Below are 21748 nucleotides of genomic sequence, written 5' to 3'. Positions count from 1 at the left end.
CGCGAGTCGAGCCGGAGACAGGAACCACAGCCAGGTGTAGGAGCAGGAGCAGAGGCGAGGTACTCGGTCAGGTACAAAGCAGAGACGAGCCGGAGACAGGAACCACAGCCAGGTGTAGGAGCAGGAGCAGAGACGAGGTACTCGGTCAGGTACAGAGCAGAGACGAGCCAGAGATGAGCCATAGGCAGGATCCACAGCCAGGTGTAGGAGCAGGAGCAAAGGCGAGGTAAACGGTCAGGAACTGGAGCACGGATGAGCCAACTGGAGTCTGGAAGCACTCCCACTCCCCAGGAGGGGAGAGGAAAAGAGGGACAATACATGAATCGCACTGCACCAAACAGAGGCATGGAGAACTAAAAGAATCAAGAATAGAGGAGAGGAAGGGTAGAAGTAAAAAAGGAAAGAGGACAGAACCCCAGTGCACCATAGTTACCCCAGCTTCAACTTCTAGCAGCCTTTTAAAAGAAATAGTTATTATTAAGTTTAATTTAAACACATTAACATTAAGTTAAATAATCTCTGAATACTAACTAGTCTGACAATAAGCCTGTCCAAAGAGGAATGTTTTCAGTCTAGCTTTGAATGTAGAAACTGAGTCGGCCTCTCTTACATGAGCTGGGAGCTTATTCCATAAAACAGGGGCTTGGTGGCTAAACGCTCTACCTCCAACCGTACTTTGACTAATTCTAGGAACCACAAGCAGTCCTGCATTTTGCGAGCGAAGTGTTCTGATTGGTTGGTAAGGGACTATGAGGTCCTTAATATAGGACGGGGCCATTCCATGTAAGGCCTTATAGGTTAACAGGAGGATCTTGAACTTGATTCTAGAATCAACTGGGAGCCAATGGAGCGAAACTAACACAGGAGTGATGTGATCTCTTCTGCTGGTTCCAGCTAACAATCTAGCTGCTGCGTTCTGAACAAGCTGGAGACTTCTTAAGGAACTCTTAGGACACGCTGCTAACAAGGAGTTACAGTAATCCAGCCTCGACGTAACAAATGCATGGATGAGTTTTTCAGCATCACTCTTAGAAAGTATATTTCTGATCTTAGCAATATTCCGCAGGTGAAAAAAGGCAGTTCTGCACGCCTGAGATATGTGAGCCTTAAATGATAAATCCTGGTCAAGTAAAACCCCAAGGTTTCTAACTGTGGAATTGAGGGCTATACTTATGCCATCCAGGGAGACTATCTGAGCAGACAGAGCATCTCTGTAACCCTTGTGTTATCCATGGCACTTTAACGTTGGGAGTTGGGTCATCTAGACCCACTAGACAGTGCTCTGAACCTTTTTTCTTCAATGATTTGTGATATTCACTGGTGTCCATGGATTCCATGAAATCTTTCCACCTTTATCATGGTAGGGAGAACACGTCGATGGAAGGGTGGGGTCATCTGGACCCCATAGGATAGCACAAGGGTTAAGTTTTATCATTTCCTCTTCAATACTTTTTTTCCAGATTATTCCCAGAACAGAAACATTGGTGTCATCTGCAAATAAAAAAAATTGTAAAAATTAAGTAATTTGAGCAGTTGTCATTTACAAAAACACAACCATAAATAGTCTCTCCTCATCACTGCTTTTTAACCTCGACTGTTTTTGGATAAAGTTTTTGGTTCTACTCAAAAATTAAATAGTTTTGGCTTATATTTAATGTGTATTTAAAATGTTTTTGTTATAAAAAATAAAGATTTTAATATAACATTTAAAGACTTTCCTTTTCATTATTGATAGAATTTGGAATTATTTCATATAGAAAGTGAAAAACCTTTTTTTTTCACCTTACATTAAATTAGTTTTCTATTGTTTTAAACTTATTGAAAACTCCACTGTAAAATATTTGGCTCACTTTACAAACTAACTTTTATATCAAACATTTTGTTTCCGGTTTTTAAAAAAAAAAAAAAAGTTTTTTTCTTTGCTGTCTTTAAAGTCAAATGCATCTTAAAGTCCAGGTTGGAAAAACACAACAAAATGTCATACACTTTATTAAGTACAAGTAGTATTTACAATATGTACATCATGACACATTACTGACTTTGTAATCACTGCTGCATACTTTCATCGGTATTTACAGTCAATAATACCGTATGTTGATTCAGAAATACAATATTTTCCAAACAAAACAAACCTATGGGAGAAGGAAATTCAAGTAGCCGTGCCTCAACACTAATCTATGATCATGGTACAGAGGTATGCGAGAAACACTGAACAGGTGCATCGTGGTCTGAAGACTTCCAACCACACTCAGCTGGGAGCAGAAAGTCAGTGTGAAGCAGAACTGTACAGGTTCATGTGAGTCAGTCGGCTTTGGTCTGCAGCCGTCCTCCAACAGCTACAAGTGAACATCACCGCAGCAAAATAAAAGACCGTCACCGCCTCCGAATTCCCAGAAAAAGGTTCCAAAAGGATCTTTAAGAGCACGGCTGTGACCTTCCTGTACTACATGCAGTGTGGATGCCAATATTCTATCCTTAAATACAGCAGGCTCTTCTTCAGAAATCAGCTGGTCAATGGAAAGGAGGGCTTGTTAGCGCTCATGTTCCCAGGATGCAACTTTCATGGAGAAATCAAGCTCCTTGGGCTGAAAGCATGTGTTGCATTGTTATCCATGGCTGTTCTGCACATGTTTGGGTTGCAGCCAGTTAGTTAATATATATGAGAACTGGACTGAGTGCCCCCCCCCCCCTCCCCCGGGTTTTTTCCAAAATAGGACGTACCTGCTTGAAAAATTGAACATGGAGGAGAAATAAATAATTGCAGTTGGTGAAGCGTTCAGTGCGTTCCTGATCGTGCATCACGTGCTCGGTGTGCTTGTAGCTTTGCTTGCTCCAGTTCTCATGTACAGTCAATGGTTCTGGCTAATTTTAGGACTAATCAAATCCATAACACAAGACTCCAGAGCTGCTCTGCAGTCTTCCTGTCCTGTGTGTTATGTTGCGGTTTAAAAAAAGAAATCACAGTAGTCAAACAAACCGTACTTTGTTATGTGAGGAGGCCCTAAAAACAGACTGAATTTTCTCCACACAGATCCTCTTCAGGACACAAATGCTGAAGTCTTCATCCTCCAAACCAGTTTTTCTTCTCTTCCCTGGGACTGCTGGTGGTCAACACATTGTAGGGCGCTGTGTTCTAGTTGACGGCGGCGGCGGCGCTTTCTCTCCGCCCCTGCTTCTTCAGCAGCTGGATGCGGTTGTGCACATAAAACTTGATGGCTCGCCAGTCCCTTTGGTTGCTAACCAGCAGGGGGCACAGTTCCAAGCAGCGTTCACAGTCCGCTTTGGCGGGGACGCGCAGCTCCAGGAGGTTTCTCTTTAGGTGAGTCTCTACCGCCACGCGCTCCGCCTCTGACCACGGACGCTTCAGCACCCCGCGCTTTCCTGCGGCGAGATACCAAAAGCAGGAGCAGCTGAATGCAAAGCATCGAACCAGAACCCAAATGTGATCGTTCTGAACCGACTTTTACCTGATTTGGGCGGCGTGCATCTCCTCTTGTTGGCGTTAGCTACAGGTACAGGCGGGCTGGCAGTAGGTGGAGGATTGGGCGGTTTTTTCTTCCGTGGAGGTCGCCCTGGTCCTTTCTTTTTCTCCAAAACTTCCGTTTTCACTTTGACTTCCTCTTTATCCTCCTCCCCCTCAGAATCTTCAGAAAAGGAATCTGCCGAGTTGCCGGACATGACTAGAGAATAAAGAGGTTCAATAGGTTAAATGTTGCTCCCTCAGTCTGTTCTTCTGACCAAAGCAAAACAGGATTTTCATTGGAATCTCAGGAAATGTCTTTAATTTGTAGGAAAAAAGCTTTCGACATGCAACAAATATGCCATTCATTAGCAGATTAGCTCTTGGCTGTTGTTTTAAAGACTTAAACAAACAAAGAAACATACACAAATTAGAAATAACTGATTGGAAACCAAAAAGAAAAACAGAAATGAGACTTTCTATCAAGTATTCCTCAGATGTTTTCATGAGGGTTATCTTTTTATCTCCACCCTGGTGGACATTTAGGGAAATACTTTTTGTGTTTAGCTCTTCTTTACGGAAATGAGCAGGACTTGAAACTATGCAATTCAAAATAAAAAGTGAATTTTAGTAACAACAAAAATGTGATGGGTAAAAAAAATAGAAGAATTTGTCAAATAGCATGAAAGGGAAGTATTGTTTAGTATAAAAAAATCATAATTTATTAAATAATAGATGCATTAAATCAGTGTTTTTCAACCTTTTTTGAGCCACGGCACACTTTAACCTTGACAAAAATCCTGCGGCACACCAGCATCCAAAAAATTAGATAAATAAAAAAAAAAGAAAAACTCAGTCTGTATTGATATACAGCCGCTCTGCAATCTCACATGCATTTTTGTGATAATTGTGGCAGAAAAAGCTGATGTAATAAAAGTTAAGTGAAAAGATTCAAAAACTGTTTGATGTGTGTTCGTTGTTGTTACAAGACGTTAAGAGGAGAGACTCATTGTGCACTGAGACGCTGTCACTTTAACCCAATGCATCATGGGAGATGTAAACAGCCGCCAAACGCAGAAAGACCAGCGTCTCTGAGCTTCATTGTTTTGTTCACTTGTTCGAGTCTGATACCAGATTCTATGGAAAGCTACACCGCTAAAGACGAGCTTTAGCTGATATTTTTGTTAGAACTGAGAGACTTTTTGCGCTAAATCGAAACAAGGAAGTGAATACTTTAACCACTCCTGATTGGTCAGACTGATGACATGTGATTAAGCCTTCAAGAATGATTGGTGGAGACAGTTAAAGGGCCGGGACTTTTCCTTACACAGTTATAGCTGCAGCTAAATTGCGGTATCCCGTTATTGTTATCAAAATGTCTTTAATAGAATCATATAAACACAAAGAAAAAATAATTTTATGATATTTCATATTCTTAACTTCTCAGTGTTTTATCAGGGCCTGTTTGGATGAACAAAGAGCTGATTTCCTGGAGATGGTAATAATTGCTTTTAGATCAGTTAATGAGGGCAATTTCTCACGGCACACTTGACCATCTCCCACGGCACACTAGTGTGCCGCGGCACACTGGTTGAAAAACACTGCATTAAATATCGTCTTCCTCATAAATAATTAGTTTTAGGGCTCCATGATATGAGGAAAACTCGCGATATACGATGTTAGTGATTTATATTGCGAAGACAATATAACCTGGGATATTTGAACAAATAGCAAGACAACAAAAAACATAATTTCCATTTCACTGCAGTTTAATTACATAAGAGTAAACATACCTTAAATTACACTCAAAATGAAACTAGACGACCTGGGAGGCGAGCATCTAACATAAAAGGGCTTCATCTGATTGCTCAAATGCATACATGGATTTATTTGATTTGCTAAATACTTCAAGCTGCCATCAGATTATTTTAGCACATTTAAAGTAACCAGTTATTACGATTTTCACCTTCTTTTGCGATATGCATATTGCACAGTTCAATTTCGATAAATGTGCGATTTATTGTGCAGGCCTAGTTAGTTTAGAAAAAACTAAAAACCTGAACGTATTAGACGTTTTTCTTTGAAATGAAAAATGCATAATTTTAAAGACCAACTCTGACCATCAATCTATTTTTAAAGTGTTCCCAGTGGTCTTATAATGATGATTTTGTGTTTGTTTTTTTGTTTTGTCTTGTTTTCTAGGCGATTTTCTGCAGAGCAGCAGGAGTTCATTCAGAGAATTCATTCAGAAAGTTGTGGGAGGGATACATTATTAGAGATTCATATAGATACATAGAATATATATATATATATATATATATATATATATATATATATATATATATATATATATATATATATATATTTAACCTCCTGTTTTTGTGTCTTAGTATTGGTTATTGTCTTTGTCAGATCTGTTTTTCCAGTGTGTTTTGGTTTGTTTGTAGTTGTTGTTTTTCTTTTGTCTCACTTAAATAAAATAAATAAAAATTAATTAAAAAAAAAAAAAACAGAAAAAAAGAAAGTTGTGGGCGTGGCTGGTGGGAGGGAGCAACCCCGTCCCCTCTTCCCCTCCATCCAGTGATTTTCTATCAAATAAGCTCCTTTTCAAATGATGTTTTTTCGTCTGCTCCTGATTCACAATGATATGAATAAAGAAAACTTAAGCTTAATTTAATCTATGCATACTGTCCTTTTTTGGAAAAATGGCACCAGAACAGGTCAAAAACACAAAAACATCATATTTAATCATCAGAGTAGGTCTTTCAGCAGAGCACAGAAACTACTTCTAGTTTGAAACCTCTGAGATAGATCCTGTATACATTGAATCAAAGTTCATTGATCTCTTACCGTCTAACTCCAGGCAGATGTCTTGTAAACTCATCCCCCTGAACAGCACCCCCTCCCTCTCTCCGTAAAGAACCACGCGACCCACTCGGCCCATCAGCGCCGGGTCCCGCGTGATGGCCGAGCAGCTCTGCGTCACGTGGAACTCCCGCTCCAGGAAGTCCTCCAGGCGTTTGACGGCGCCGCTCTGGCTGTCGCCCTCCTCCAGCAGCAGCAGCTGGCTGAGGATGGCGACCTGCCGCCGCACGCGCGTTCCCGTGATCACTCCGAGGTTTTTGGCTCCGCTGGCTCGGGCCAGGTTTCTCAGCAGGTCTGTGCCTCGGAGGGGGGTGGCGGGGGAGTGGTAGGGCCGGGAGAAGACGTAGGGGCTTTCGGGGTCCACGCCCACGTTGGGGCTGGTTCGCAGCAGCAGTTCTATGCAGGATTCACAGTGTGGAGGGAGAATGAGAGGCTGGACGCGACCGCGTTTGCCCAAGACACCCGCTCGGGGGAGGTGACACAGGACCTGACGCTCAAAAGGCGACAGGAGAGCCTCCGTGCTGGAGGGAGAGGCGACACTGGAGCTGGACTGAGGGCTGATCCGGTTCCGGTAGTCCTGGATGGAAAGCTTAGCCACCTCACACTCCCGGTGTCGGTTGTAGAGGATGAGCAGGGAGAGGCTGGCGTGGCAGAGCAGACGCCAAGCCTCAGCAGAGTGAGGAGAACGGGTTAGGGAGAGGAAAGAGGAGTGCTGCTGGTGACGGAGATGGTGGACCAAACAGGACAAGGACGACAGGAGCGGACTCACGTATTGCCTGTGGGGGCTGAAAAACAAAAACAGGAAAAATTCTCAGTTTAAACGAGAAAAAAGAAAAATTAGCGAAAGCTGAGCTTCAGAAATGGATTTGATGGGAATCGAACCACACCTCACGAGTTCTCCATTCTTCTCTGGTGCATCGTCTTCCCCTTCGCCGCTCAACTCCAGATCCTCGTCTGGATCCACGTCCGGCTCTGGCGTTGGAGGTGGACGCAGCTCTTCTTGATTCCTACTGTCCACATCCACCTGCTGCTGCTGCTCCTCGTGTTCCCTCTTCAACCTCCGGCCCCTTCTGGGAGTAGAGGCTGAAGGAGGAGGAGGAGACGGACTCTTGACGCGGGACACCATGGAGGGTGTGGATAGTTTGACAGCAGGTGGAGGTAAGCTACAGCCTTTCTTAGGGGCGGCGGGATGAGCTGAGGTGGGCGGGGAAAGTGACAGGGAGAAGGAAACGTTCCCAGGACCCAAACGTGAAGCCGGTGACTCCCGCTCCCTCTGGAACAGGGAGGGAGGAGCGGCGTTGGAGGGCGATGGATGCGGCACGGCGAAGGAGTGGTTGTGGGACGCGGAGGCCGTGGACGATAGGGAGTGGGGGACGCCGCCGTTCGAGGAGGAGGAGCTGTGCGAGTGCAGGTGTGCCAGCTCCATGGCGGTCCGGACCTCTGGCTGGTTGGCGTGGTACTTCTCCAGGTGTCGTGCTAGAGAGCGATAGTGGCGCCCGCAGTACGGGCAGTGCTGGGGCCGGCTCACCGCCGCTCCGCTGGAGCTGCCGATGTTTATGCTGATGTTGTTGTTGATATTTGTGGTGGGGGGCGCGAGGCTGTTGAGGGGGGGCTGGGATCCAGCTGGGGGCGCCACAGACGCCGGGTGAGTAAAGGAGGAGCAGGGGCGTACCGGCCCCCTGGGGGGAGAGGGCCCGCTCTTCTTTTTGGAGTCCACCGCTGTGGGGATCTTGCGTTTCTTCCGACGGCGCAGTATCCGCCCCCGCATCTCCTCAATGTCCTCTTCCTCATCGTCGTCGTCGTCATCGTCCTCCTCCTCTTCGTCTTCTTCGCGGTCTGAGTCACTGGGCTCCGAGTGGGTCAGTGGGGAGGATGAGGGTGACAACGACCAGGAAGGGGTGAGGTAATCAGACACAGAGAGGGAAAGCGGGTGGGGGCCACCCTCATCTTCCTGTTTGAAGAAATGTTTCAAAATAAAACAAAAAAGGATCTACATTAAAAGCCTAAAAAATAAAGGTAACTTCAAAAGAGTTTGATTAAAAAAAAGAAAAAACAGAGGCTTTAGCTTACAGAAAAATGTGTGTGTTTGTTTTTGAAATGAAATCAAAGCTCACCAATGCATTCTCCCCCCATTCCGTGAGGCTGTAGTCCACTGTGATCTCCTCCCCTTTTGCGATGTCTCGGATTGCTATGACGACCAGGCGCACCTGAGTCCCGCAGTGGACCTCTCGTATCCGGCAGTAGGGAGGCGGGTGGAAAAGCACGGGCCCCCGAACGCTGCTCGCCCCCTCGTCCCCCAGCTCTGGCACGCTGAAAAGCACAAACTGACTGATCAGTCTCATTCCTAACACTGGAGATGCAGCTGTAACAGTTTCATTAAAATAAGAGTCATCATTTACACACAGCTTGATATCACGATAACGATAAATTTGTGGTTTACTGTGCAGGCCTAATCCGAAGTCCATTTTTCTTAGTTTTCTGACACATTTAAGTATTATTTATCATGATTTGTTTTTAATAGTCTCATATCTGTCCTCGGTGAAATTTGTTCTTTACATTAGATCCATTCCCTGGGGGAGCGGTGAGCTGCAGACACAGCCGCGCTCGGTGACCATTTGGTGGTTTACCCCCCCTAATCCAAACCCTTAATGCTGAAGCAGGGAGGCATTGGGTCACATTTTTAGTCTCTGGTGTGACTCGGGCTGGAATTTGAATTCCCGACCTTTCGGGTAAGGGGTCGAGGGGGGGGGGGGGGCACTCCACCATAAGTCCACTGAGCTGGTTTTAAGGTGTCTTGATTTTCCTCTTCTTATTTTTATCATTTCGGTTTTTATTTACAGAATCTAAAAACACGTTGCTGCCAACACCAACCTGTAAATTCTGCATTTGGTTTCTCATGTTCATTTTTATTAAGGTCAGTTTAGCAGAAAGAGTGCTTCCTTACATTTCTGGGAATGGACTGAGAGTGTCATGGTGCCTCTGTCAGACTCCACCCCCTCTCCTCTCTGCTTGGTTCCCTGATTCAGCCCAGCTGCCACCACTCAACTCATCACCACCTACCTACTTAAGGAGCTCCTGGACCTGTATTCATCGCCAGTCCGTTGCCCCTGATGGTGCTCATTTTGGTCTTACGACTAGTAGTTCTTGCCAAGCTACCTTGTTCCAAGCCTGTACCTAACGTATCTTCTTACCTGTCTCCAGGAAACCCCAAACCATGGGTGGTCGCCTGAATCCGTCGCTATCTGGAACCCTCACTCAGTCTGCTTCACCGGTCTCACCACGAGCCTCTGCCGATCATCCAACTCCACAGGTCTCCGCCGACGCTGCCCTACGGAGGGATCCACCAGTGACGCCACAAAATCCAGTCTCTCGTTGGGACCACACAGAAACTGCTCACTCCTTAACTGTGCTGGCAATTAAATCTTCTTACTCACCTCACCAGCTTGCTCCTGTGTTTGCTTCCGGGTTCCAGCATCTGGGTCTCTAATGTTCTGAAATCATGACAGAACGGACTGGCCATAACCCCGACCCAGCAGACCCGGAAGATCTTCGTCAGACCATCACCCAACAAGGATTATTTTTGGAACTCCTCTACAGCGCCGTCACTCGGATCACTACTGTTCAAGAGGATTTTTTATCACAAATGAAAGGTACCACACAAACTATTACCGAACTAACCAAACCCCATGCTAGTTCTGCTCCAGGATCTTCCCTACCATTTTCCGGCAACACCGCTGCTTCCGCCTCCGAGTCATTCGCCGCTCCAGAAAACATCCGGCTGCAACCGGAACCTTTCTCCGGGGACGTGGAAGCCTGCGGAGGATTTTTACTGCAGTGCCAACTGATTTGTCAACAAGCCCCTCGTTATTATCAGTCGGACCTCAGTAAGATTACACTAATCATTAACTCTCTCAGAAATAAAGCTCTTCAGTGGGCCCAAGCTTACCTTTCCACCAACCCCATCAGCCAAATCACGTATGAACATTTCCTCCGTGAGTTTCGCCAGATTTTCGACCAACCACGCAAGCAGGAGGAAGCTACCCGGCGGTTACTCGCACTAAAACAACGTAACCGACCGGTTAGCGATCACATTATAGATTTCCGTATTCTGGCGGTAGAGGCTGGCTGGCCCGATCTACCCCTGAAAGGGATCTTTTACCAATCACTCAACGAACAAATCAAGGATCACCTTTGCTCTCAACCCGAAGCGAACACCTTTGAAGAATTAATCTCCGCGGCGCTCCGTTCCGACATCAGGCTGCGGGAGCGACAAAACGAACGTACCCCCAAACTCCTACGTTCCTCTGTTAATCACGTCCAGCGCTCCGACACCCCCGCTGCTCCTAAATCTCCGGACGAGTCCATGAAAGTCGGACATTCTAAATTATCAGAGGGAGAACGTCGCAGACGACGTGATGAGGGATCCTGTTTTTATTGCGGTAATAAGGGTCATTTGGTCTCTTCCTGCTCGCTTCGTTCTAAGCCCCCGGGCCCCTCGCCAGATGACAGGCCGCAAGCAGTAACTAACTTCAATCATTCTGGTAAAGATTTTTTATTTGTCCCTGTCAAGCTTTGTTTAGATCTCCATGTTCACGATTCACGCGCCCTTGTCGACTCCGGGGCAGAACAGAGCCTTATTGACCAGCAGCTTGTTGATAATCTGTCTATCCCCACAGAACCTCTGGATAGACCTATCGAAGCCTCCGGGTTGGGTGGCCAGCACTTATCCCGCATCACTCATCGCACCAAACCCATCATGCTCGTTTCATCAGGCAATCATCGTGAGTCCATCCGTTTTCTCGTCACTCAGTCATCCCACACTCCCATTATACTTGGATTTTCATGGCTGAAGTTACATAACCCACAGTTTGACTGGTCCCAAGGATCAGTCATCAAATGGAGTCCATATTGTCTTGCTAACTGTCTACTGTCTGCCCTTCCCACGGTAACCTCCCATAGCGCCAAGTGTCCTAGTCAGGTTGATTTGTCCGGCATTCCTCACTGTTATCATGATTTGAAGGCCGTTTTTAGCAAAACTAAAGCCAGTGCTCTTCCCCCCCATAGACCATATGATTGTGCTATTAATTTACTGCCGGGCGCCCCTTTACCCAAGGGCCGTTTGTTTAACTTATCCGGTCCTGAGAAGACAGCAATGGAAGAGTACATCCAGGAGGCCCTCTCTCTGGGGCACATTCGGCCATCCTCCTCCCCTGTGGGAGCCAGATTCTTTTTTGTTGAGAAAAAGGATAAATCACTCAGACCCTGCATTGACTACCGGGAACTAAACCAAATCACCATAAAGGATAAATATTCCCTGCCATTAATCACCTCGGTTTTTGATTCCGTCCAAAAGGCCCGAATTTTCACCAAGTTAGATCTCCGTAATGCCTATCATTTAGTCCGCGTTAAGGACGGTGATGAATGGAAAACTGCCTTTAACACTCCTCTAGGGCATTATGAGTATTTAGTCATGCCCTTTGGTCTCACCAATGCCCCGGCAGTTTTCCAAAGGTTGGTCAACGACGTCCTTCGCGACTTCATTAACCGGTTTGTTTTCGTCTACCTCGACGATATCCTAGTTTATTCCCACGATCAGACTCAACACGAACACCACTTCCGTTTGGTGCTAGAAAGACTGCTAGAAAACCAGCTCTTTGTAAAACATGAAAAGTGCGAATTCCACGCCTCCACCGTACAGTTTCTTGGCTACATCATCGAGGCTGGCTGTATTCGTCCGGACCCCTCAAAAATTGAGGCAGTTACTAATTGGGACCCTCCGGAGAGTCGTAAGAAGCTACAGCAATTTCTAGGCTTTGCTAATTTCTACAGGCGATTCATACGCAACTACAGCAGCATTGCCACACCTCTGACACGCCTTACCTCCACTAAACTCCCTTTTGTCTGGTCCTCCGAAGCTCAACAGGCTTTTGACAAATTAAAGAATCTTTTTGTATCTGCTCCTATCCTCATCCAACCGGACCCCTCACGTCAGTTCATAGTCGAAGTGGACGCCTCTGACTCTGGGGTAGGAGCAGTTCTTTCCCAGAAGGAGGAAAGCTCTGGCAAGTTGAAACCTTGTGCTTTCTTCTCCCGTAAATTGTCCCCTTCAGAACAGAACTATGACGTTGGAAACCGGGAGCTCCTAGCTATCAAGCTAGCTTTGGAAGAGTGGCGTCACTGGTTGGAGGGAGCCGAGCAGCCATTCATCGTGTGGACAGATCATAAGAACCTGGCCTACCTCCGCTCGGCTAAAAGACTCAACTCAAGGCAAGCTCGTTGGTGTCTTTTCTTTGACCGCTTTAATTTTACCATCACCTACAGACCAGGCTCCCGTAACATCAAGCCCGACGCTCTCTCTCGGAAATACAGTCCTTCGGAGAACACTCCCTCATCCATCATTCCGTCTTCATGCATCATCGGTAGTGTCACCTGGGATATCGAAACTAAGGTACTTCAGGCCCAGACTGGGGACGCTAACCATCCACCCGTACCCAGGGAAACATTGTTCGTGCCAACTCCCCTCCGTCCAGAAGTTATTTCCTGGGGGCACACTTCCCGTGTGGCATGCCATGGTGGGGTTCATAGGACCCTCAACCTCCTTCGCAAGAGGTTTTTCTGGCCGTCGATGGAGAAAGACGTACGCGAGTACATCTCGGCATGCACCACCTGTGCCCGATCAAAGACGTCCTCCTCGGCCCCTGCAGGGTTACTCTATCCTCTACCAACGCCTAACCGACCCTGGTCCCATCTAGCTATGGACTTCGTCACCGGGTTACCCCCATCCAAAGGTAACACCGTCATCCTCACGGTTATCGACCGGTTTTCCAAAATGGCCCATTTCATTCCACTTCCTAAATTGCCCACCGCCACTGAAACCGCTGATATTATGGTCAATCATGTTTTTCGCCATCACGGTATCCCTATGGATATTGTCTCTGACCGTGGTCCCCAGTTCATTTCCCAGGTCTGGAAAGCCTTCTGCACGGCCTTGGGGGCCACGGTCAGCCTCACATCTGGATATCACCCCCAGTCCAACGGCCAAGCGGAGAGAGCGAACCAGGAACTGGAGGCAGCACTCCGCTGCCTGGCGGCACAGAATCAGCAGGACTGGTCCCAATACCTCATGTGGATTGAGTATGTCCATAATACTCATCCCTCCACTGCTACTGGGATCTCCCCTTTTGAGGCCGCCCTCGGGTACTCACCACCTCTGTTTCCGTCACAGGAACTGGACTTGGCAGTGCCTTCCGTCCAACATCACATCCAGCGGTGCCAACGCATCTGGACTCAGACGAAGGCCGCTCTCCTCCGCACCAAGGAGAGCAACTGCCGCATTGCCAATCGACACAGGGTGGTGGGTCCCGATTACCAACCTGGACAACGGGTTTGGCTCTCCACACGCAACATCCCCATCCAAGCCACCTCCAAGAAACTGGCTCCTCGTTTCATCGGTCCATATGTCATCGAGAAACTCATCAACCCCTCCTGCGTCCGACTCCGTCTTCCCAAAGCCCTTAAGATACACCCGTCGTTTCATGTCTCGCAGGTCAAGCCAGTCCAGGACAGTCCTCTGTGCCCGCCGTCCGCTTCCCCGCCGCCCGCCCGGCTCATCGATGGTGCTCCGGCTTACGACGTCAATCGGATCCTGGATGTCCGTCGTCGGGGTCGCGGATTCCAGTTCCTGGTCGACTGGGTGGGCTACGGGCCGGAGGAGCGCTCCTGGATTTCCCGCTCTCTCGTTTTGGACCCCTCGCTCATTGAGGATTTCTACCGGGCCCACCCAGATCGCCGCCCTTGACCGCCTGGAGGCGGTCGTTGAGGGGGGGGTACTGTCATGGTGCCTCTGTCAGACTCCACCCCCTCTCCTCTCTGCTTGGTTCCCTGATTCAGCCCAGCTGCCACCACTCAACTCATCACCACCTACCTACTTAAGGAGCTCCTGGACCTGTATTCATCGCCAGTCCGTTGCCCCTGATGGTGCTCATTTTGGTCTTACGACTAGTAGTTCTTGCCAAGCTACCTTGTTCCAAGCCTGTACCTAACGTATCTTCTTACCTGTCTCCAGGAAACCCCAAACCACGGGTGGTCGCCTGAATCCGTCGCTATCTGGAACCCTCACTCAGTCTGCTTCACCGGTCTCACCACGAGCCTTTGCCGATCATCCAACTCCACAGGTCTCCGCCGACGCTGCCCTACGGAGGGATCCACCAGTGACGCCACAAAATCCAGTCTCTCGTTGGGACCACACAGAAACTGCTCACTCCTTAACTGTGCTGGCAATTAAATCTTCTTACTCACCTCACCAGCTTGCTCCTGTGTTTGCTTCCGGGTTCCAGCATCTGGGTCTCTAATGTTCTGAAATCATGACAGAGAGCACCTTGGGGTCTGGCTGGAGCTAGAATTTAGACCAGTGGTCCCCAACCTTTTTGTCACCGCGGACCGGTACAACGCAAGACACGTTTACCGCGGACCTGTTAAAGGCAGATTTCCCTTTTTTAACCGGTGCAGGTTCCTCTTCTGTCCCTTCATTAGACTGTTTCCCCCTTGTCAAAGCAACTTTCTAAAGAAGTTTGTTTTGGGCATTTGAGTTTAATTTCAGCGGGTGTATCACGTGATGTTTGGAGTCGCGACTTTGACGTGCGTTAAGTGTGACCGATGTAACAGAGAGAATCCGGTCACTTTTCAAAATAAAACGTTTTTTAAAAAAAAAAAACTCAAATGGAAATTATTTTTCTTTCTGTGCGTCCCGGTGCCAAAATTTCCCACGGCCCAGTGCCAAGTGTCCCGGTGGTTGGGGACCACTGATCTAGACGGTCTCTGCAGGACAACATGAGACTCTTCCACCAAAACAAGTCAAGGCCCAGACACGCTCCCAGCTGTAACTGGATGATTTGGGGCATGACGCAAAAGCTATTTATTTGGCAAAAACTTGTAAGATCAAAGGTCCTCAAGTGGCACTTTATTTTGAAAACAGAGGATTCCCATTGAATTAGTGGTTTCAGTCCCTAAAAGGCTCTGTGTCAGCTTGTGGACTCCAGGTCTATCTTTGTTGCTGCTCTGCTATTGCATGCTGGGTGAGAAATCCATTTTATCAATAAATTCACATTTTTAATTTAAGAAAATATATTTTTGGGAGAATCACAGCTCTCTGCGTTGTTCAGAGTAAGATCAGCCCATCCGTCTCTCACAATGCGCAGGCGTACAAATGGCGGCTAGTAAAGAGAAGCTTGTTACCAAAACAGCAACAGTATCTTCACTTGTATGGAACTGGTTTCGGTTTTGTTCAGGGTCCTAGACTTAACACTCGCCAGTCACGACCAATTTTTTCCGTTTGACAAGTAAAAGTCAGCGGGCTTCTCGCCACATGGCGAGTAAAAGTTTGAGCTAAATTAGTCGTGTTTATTAGCCGTCCTTTTGGTGAATTTCTTCAATGCTCCTCCTTACACAACACGTCAGACTTGGAGCATCAAACTGCAAAGTCTGTTTGAAGGCTGTTGCTCCCAAAAGTAGGAGTACGACAAATTTGATTCAACGCCTGGAACAGTGTTTCTCTGTACCAGATCATAAAGCTAGCATCTCACCTGCCGCATTGTTTGACAAACATTTTGACCGCTGGTATTTAGTTGAACTTTGTGTTCAGACCAACTTCCACACGATTGAATAAAACTATTTTTCAAGTAAAGGGAGGGATAAAAAATATTTTAATGTTTTTTTAAATCAGCAAAAAATAGAGATTTTATTTTCGGCTGTTTCACACAGCCCTACGCTCAGAGGTGTCGTCGCCTTCCAACAAGATCAAGCTCCAAAAAACTGATTGGCGAGAGTGGTTGCCATAGAAATGCTGACAGACCAACTCGGACCAATCGCGGCTCCAACATGGCGACGCCCGTAACATGAAAAAAGGCGGCTGAATTGACTTAATTTAGTTGGAGTCAGAGGTAAAGCCATTTTCTCTGAGTGATGTCACACTCGCTCAGTCCACTTCTCATATACAGTCAATGGTTTGACGTCAAAAGTCACCAAAGGCTTCCGATACTGACAGAGAAAGTCACTCATTTGGAAAAAGGAAGGCCCGTACACACCGGGACGAATATTCACCAGCGTTTTTCGCCACTTTTTTTGTGTTCACACCCAGGCGATTTTCGCTGACGATAAGCCGAGTGAACATGCAATTTCATTCCCTGACGTTAGATGGCGCTTAATGTAAAACAGAAATACTCCTGTACACAAGGTGGCGCTGCGCAACTTTACAGTTCTTAAAGTCGCTTTTCACTCAGAAGAAGAGAGCAAGTATTTACGCGCTTGTCAGAATCAAACAAAGAAAACATGAATATTTCAAGCACCAGTTGCTCCAACTGGTGCTTGGTTCGGGGATATTTTAGAATGTCCGTCATTATTTCTTCGCGGCAGTGTAGACGCTACTTGGCGTCTATCTTCTTCGCTGGTATGTGTTCTCAGCAAGGCAGTTTTGTGTTTGAGCGCCCCCAAGTTGTGTTTTACTGTAACTTCAGAAGCTCCAGACACGTGTGCAAAAGCGCCATTCTCATTGGTCGAATAGATTTCGACGCGACGCGTCAAACCCAAAAAACGAACCCGAGGCGTTTTTTAAGAAGTGACGCTTTGACGCGTGGCGTTTTTTCGTGTCGGTGTGCACACTCACATTGGTGCCCTTTGTTTAGTCACGAGGCGTTAAACGTCGGCGAAAATCGCGGGCGAAATTCGTCCCGGTGTGAATAGGCCATAAGGTCTGAAAAGTTGCTCAATTTAGCAACACTGTGAGTTTTGCCCAACTGTTTCACAATCCTCTGGGTTTTCCACAAACACACATGCATAGGTGACTACAGAAAGCTTTGCTCACCAGAGCTGAGTGGGATCAGGGAGGTAGTAGGGGCTGTCAGGTGGGGGTAGGCGATCTTCTGCACCCTCTGGGTACTGTCCATCACCTTAGTACGAGAAAAATATGAAGGATTTTCTCATTTCCATAACAGCAACTAGGAATTCAGGGTGACATTTAGCCTCACAGCATCAGAAGAAGACATGGCGTGCGCAGACGTACCAGGACTGTAGCTGTGCTCCGACATGCTCTCCTCCTCCTCATCTTCTGTCACGTATGCACGGTCGCACACCTTCACGGGCGTCCCCTTCCTCTTTCTCCCACACACACGCCTGTAGAAACAAAAGCCATTTGTTTATCCCAGAGAAGCATTTTGTAAGGAAAAACGAAAAGCAACGCTCTAGTATGAGGTGCCGTGTAGGACATTATTCAGAATTAGCATTCACATACACATGTGAAATCTCTCACACACACTAGTGAAATGCTTGTATACATACAACTGAAAATGTATTCATTCACATACACATGTGAAATCTCTCACATACACATGTGAAATCTCTCACATACACATGTGAAATGCTCTCACACACACTACTGAAAATGCTCTCACATACACATGTGAAATGCTCTCACACACACTACTGAAAATGCTCTCACATACACTAATGAAAATGCTCTCACACACACTACTGAAAATGCTCTCACATACACATGTGAAAATGCTCTCACATACACATGTGAAAATGCTCTCACACACACTATCCAAAATCCTCTCACATACACATGTGAAAATTTCAATAAAAACGGAAGGCATTTCAGTAGAAACGTTTTTTTTTTTACTTTATTGTTAGAAACGAAGTTGCTCGACTGAAGGCATTTCAGTGGAAATGAACCTGTGTCCGAATTCCTGCCCTGATCCCTAACTACTAAAACCCTATATAGTGCAGAACTATATAGTTCTATATAGTTCTCTGAATTTAAAAGCAATTCAGACACCCGTGCTCAGTACTTTTTTCTTTTGGGTGTTGTTCATAACGCGCTTGATACGGAAACAAAGTGGCGCATTACCGCCACCACCTGGTCTGGAGGCGAACTACTCCTATTTAACGCGGAGAATGACACTTATTTGTCAGAGTAAAAACATAATAAATATGAACATTTTACAGAGACTATTTATGAATCTTCTGTGTTCTGATCATGGAAAACGTGACTGATTTATAAATAATTAAATTACAAACACTTTGGTGTTGATTTAATGTATTTGTTCATAAATAAACCCCCAAGTTATTTTTTCATGCCAATATTTATTTTGTTTTTGTGCCACTGAACGATTAACGGGCTCTTGCAAGGAGGCATTTTTTTCTGTAGTTTTCTTGCACCTTACTGAAAATGGCTTTGAAAATGAATCTGTCCGTGTTCCTGGCAATAATTCAACCGTTTTTCGTGAGATCAAACTGAAAACGAGCAGATATGCAGCATCACAGGACGGCAAGGAGAAGCAGACATCTCAGAAGATTTCCTCTGGATGCCCTGACCAGACAGAATAACTTGTGAGTTAAACTTAAAGCTTTTTTTTTAGTTAAACCTAAACTTTAACTTAAACTTTGTTACTAATCATGCTCAAGGTTACACAGTCTGCTGAGTAAGAGTTTAACATTCTTTTTCAAGTGACTTGTGTAGTCCAATTACATGAAACACTTGTGAGTTCAAAGTTTAGAATTTTTTATTCAGAGTCAAACCATATCACTTGTTTTAAACAAAAACAAAACAAAAACTTTCATTTTTAAAAGTTTAAATGAAAATCCAAAAACCCAGCCAAATAAAAACCACGAGATTTTCCAGAATTAATAAATACTTCATAATCTAAAATGTAAGACATCAAAATAAATAGAAACATTAAAAAATGTGATTTAATTTCCTCAATGAAATAATTAATGTTGCATTTTCCAGGGTCTTCCACGTCTCTACTGCTTTACCAACACAAAGGTGTCTGTCCTGGCCCTTTACGCTGACGGTCAGTCCGACACAAGACTGGATTTTCGGTTGACCCGCAGGACCATCGAGCATCTGGGTCGATGGTCCTGAAGCATCAGCTTCGGGTTCCTCACACTCTGGGGGGTCACAGGAGACTGACGTCCTGGTGTTTCTTTTCTGGCTGGCGTGTGGCACATCTTACAGTGTGGTAGCCAGAGTCTTTGACATGACACGGTCCACCGTGAGCGATGTTGTCCACAGGACGGCAGACCGCATCCTCCAGCTGATGAGCAGGGTCACCCAGCTTCCCAGTGGGAATGAACTACCATAAGTCGCCTCTGGATTTTAGCAGCTCGCTTGGTCTTTCTCCTTCCAAAGGGTCACAAGGAGCATTGATGGCTGCCACATAAGAATAAAGGCCCTAAAAGATAATGCAGCTTGTTATTTTAACAGGAAGCTTTTTTATTCCATTAAAATGCATGCTGTATGTGACTCTAATGCCAAATTTATAGATATTTTTGTTGAGAATCCAGGATCAATCCATGATTCACAGGTTCTACGTAAAAGCCCAATTTATGTAAATCAAACAAACCCACCTGAAGGATCCTTTTGGGTGATGGTGGGTATCCCTGCATTGCACATTCCATCATGCTGCTGACACCCTACAGGGAACCCATGAGGAATGCCATCGAGGCATTTACAACCAGAACCACTCCAGAACACGCTCTGTTGTGAAGAGAGCATTTGGCATGATAAAGATGAGGAGGAGAGCAATATTTCTGGGGGCACTGGAAGTAAAACCAACCTTTGCAATGAAAATCATTGCCTGCAGTTCAATTCTGCACATTCTGTGCATCAGCAAAGGCGACTGCTTAGCCACAGATGTTGAGCCACAGCAGGACAACACCAGGAACATGCAGGACGAGCAGAGTCACGTCTGTCTGCAAGGACAAATCTTTGCTTTCCTTTCAGCTCCAACTGTGACACACATGACTCTAGAAGACCAGGATTATTGTTAACATGTATAAAAATAAATATTAACATATAAAACGAAATTCTAAATATGTACATCTGATATTTATATGAAAATCCTTTTAAGATTGTTAAAAATAGCTCAGATTTAAATAATACATGTAAATTATTCATTTTTGTTCATACATTTATTAAACAAATTGGAAAAACAATGGCTGCATTACATTTTAGAACAATAATTTCAACTCAAGTAAACTTAACAGACTCTCCTGTCGCTGTTCCTCCCTTCTAGCCCTTTCCTCCTCTCTCTTCTGGGTCTTTAACATAGACCTTTAACCCAGTTCGACAACGATTAACCGTTTATTAAAATGAAGTCAAATCTGATCATATGTCTCTACCCATCTGGCACGAGCTAGCTTGAAAACAAACAGGCTATCTTTCTCCATCCGCAAATGGATCGGATTTTCCTCATCCTCGTCTGTCCCTACATATATGAACACATTTAAAACATGTGTTAATAACTTGTGACCACGGTTAGAAGTCACTGCTTTTTGATGTAATATCTAGCGTTTGTTTTTAGCCTTCGGCGCTAATTCGCGTTAGCGTTAGCTTTAGCATTACTGAAATTGATGAGCTTCAAAACAATCTAGGTTGTTGATTGAGGAATATAACATATTAAACACATCATCATAAGTATTTACAAATATATTTTACAACAGATACTGGATATTTTTTAATATACTTACACGTTTCTGTGGTTTTCCTTGCGCAACCGGCTGCCATTTTCGAATGATTCAGATGAATGATTATCTCGCGATAATCAGCCAACTTCCGTTTCTACTGAAATGCCTTCCGTTTCTGTCGAAAATTTCAGTAGTGTGTGTGAGAGGATTTCAGTAGTGTGTGTGAGAGGATTTCAGTAGTGTGTGTGAGAGGATTTCAGTAGTGTGTGTGAGAGGATTTCAGTAGTGTGTGTGAGAGCATTTTGGATAGTGTATGTGAGAGCATTTTCACATGTGTATGTGAGAGGATTTTCACGTGTGTGTGAGAGGATTTTCACGTGTGTGTGAGAGGATTTCAGTAGTGTGTGTGAGAGGATTTCAGTAGTGTGTGTGAGAGCATTTCACATGTGTATGTGAGAGCATTTTCAGTAGTGTGTGTGAGAGCATTTCACATGTGTATGTGAGAGATTTCACATGTGTATGTGAGAGATTTCACATGTGTATGTGAGAGATTTCACATGTGTATGTGAATGAATACATTTTCAGTTGTATGTATACAAGCATTTCACTAGTGTGTGTGAGAGATTTCACATGTGTATGTGAATGCTAATTCTGAATAATGTCCTACACGGCACCTCATACTCTAGGGCTTCTGCATGCCAAGAAGTGAAACCCCAGCTTTGTCTGTTCATATCACCGTCATCAGGGGCTGCAACACACCGTTTGTCTGGGAACGGCAAAGTGCTACAGAGGCAAAGGGAAAAGCATTACAACTGTTAGGCTTAAAACGACATAACATGATGATCAGTTTCACAATGTGACGTTTCTCCTATGCTGTCAAAGCCATTTTTGAGCTTTAATAAAACATATCAAGTGGTTATTTTTAATATTTAACCCTTTATTAGCTTTAATGAATATGGT

The 21748-nt window shown here is 45.4% G+C and overlaps 1 protein-coding gene and 3 long non-coding RNA genes across 4 annotated transcripts; 2 read left to right on the top strand and 2 right to left on the bottom strand.

The window, feature by feature from the left end:
• Window positions 1-1973: 1973 nt before the first annotated feature.
• LOC111949322 (uncharacterized) lies at window positions 1974-17491 on the bottom strand. The gene is made up of 7 exons (XM_023966394.2): window positions 17382-17491; window positions 17184-17268; window positions 8440-8635; window positions 7213-8276; window positions 6311-7110; window positions 3468-3680; window positions 1974-3381 (listed from the first exon to the last, which is right to left on the bottom strand). Exons 1-7 carry the CDS (start codon window positions 17404-17406, stop codon window positions 3134-3136), a joined length of 2631 nt encoding a protein of 876 aa, XP_023822162.1. The 5' UTR covers window positions 17407-17491; the 3' UTR covers window positions 1974-3133.
• Window positions 10681-14673, top strand: LOC144987109 (uncharacterized). Its single transcript, XR_013650967.1, has 3 exons — window positions 10681-10866; window positions 11002-11106; window positions 14391-14673. It is a non-coding gene; the product is annotated as an uncharacterized LOC144987109 (long non-coding RNA).
• Window positions 17492-17503: 12 nt separating the features above from the next.
• On the top strand, window positions 17504-19565 carry LOC144987108 (uncharacterized). Its single transcript, XR_013650966.1, has 2 exons — window positions 17504-18709; window positions 19110-19565. It is a non-coding gene; the product is annotated as an uncharacterized LOC144987108 (long non-coding RNA).
• Window positions 18865-21029, bottom strand: LOC144987107 (uncharacterized). The gene is made up of 3 exons (XR_013650965.1): window positions 19939-21029; window positions 19730-19859; window positions 18865-19554 (listed from the first exon to the last, which is right to left on the bottom strand). It is a non-coding gene; the product is annotated as an uncharacterized LOC144987107 (long non-coding RNA).
• Window positions 21030-21748: the final 719 nt, after the last annotated feature.

The sequence above is a fragment of the Oryzias latipes genome, chromosome 18 (assembly GCF_053564925.1).
Source record: "Oryzias latipes strain Hd-rR chromosome 18, Olatipes_Hd-rR_3.1".
Taxonomy (NCBI): domain Eukaryota; kingdom Metazoa; phylum Chordata; class Actinopteri; order Beloniformes; family Adrianichthyidae; genus Oryzias; species Oryzias latipes.
This window is presented reverse-complemented; position numbering and strand designations above follow the sequence as displayed.

Excerpts from the sequence above, each read along its gene's own strand:
- LOC111949322 (XM_023966394.2), bottom strand. The coding sequence starts at position 17,406 with ATGTCGGAGCACAGCTACAGTCCTG. Across the intron at positions 3,681-6,310 it reads CATCTGCCTGGAGTTAGACG|TCATGTCCGGCAACTCGGCA; the intron begins GTAAGAGATCAA and ends TTTATTCTCTAG. Across the intron at positions 3,382-3,467 it reads ATGCACGCCGCCCAAATCAG|GAAAGCGCGGGGTGCTGAAG; the intron begins GTAAAAGTCGGT and ends ATCTCGCCGCAG.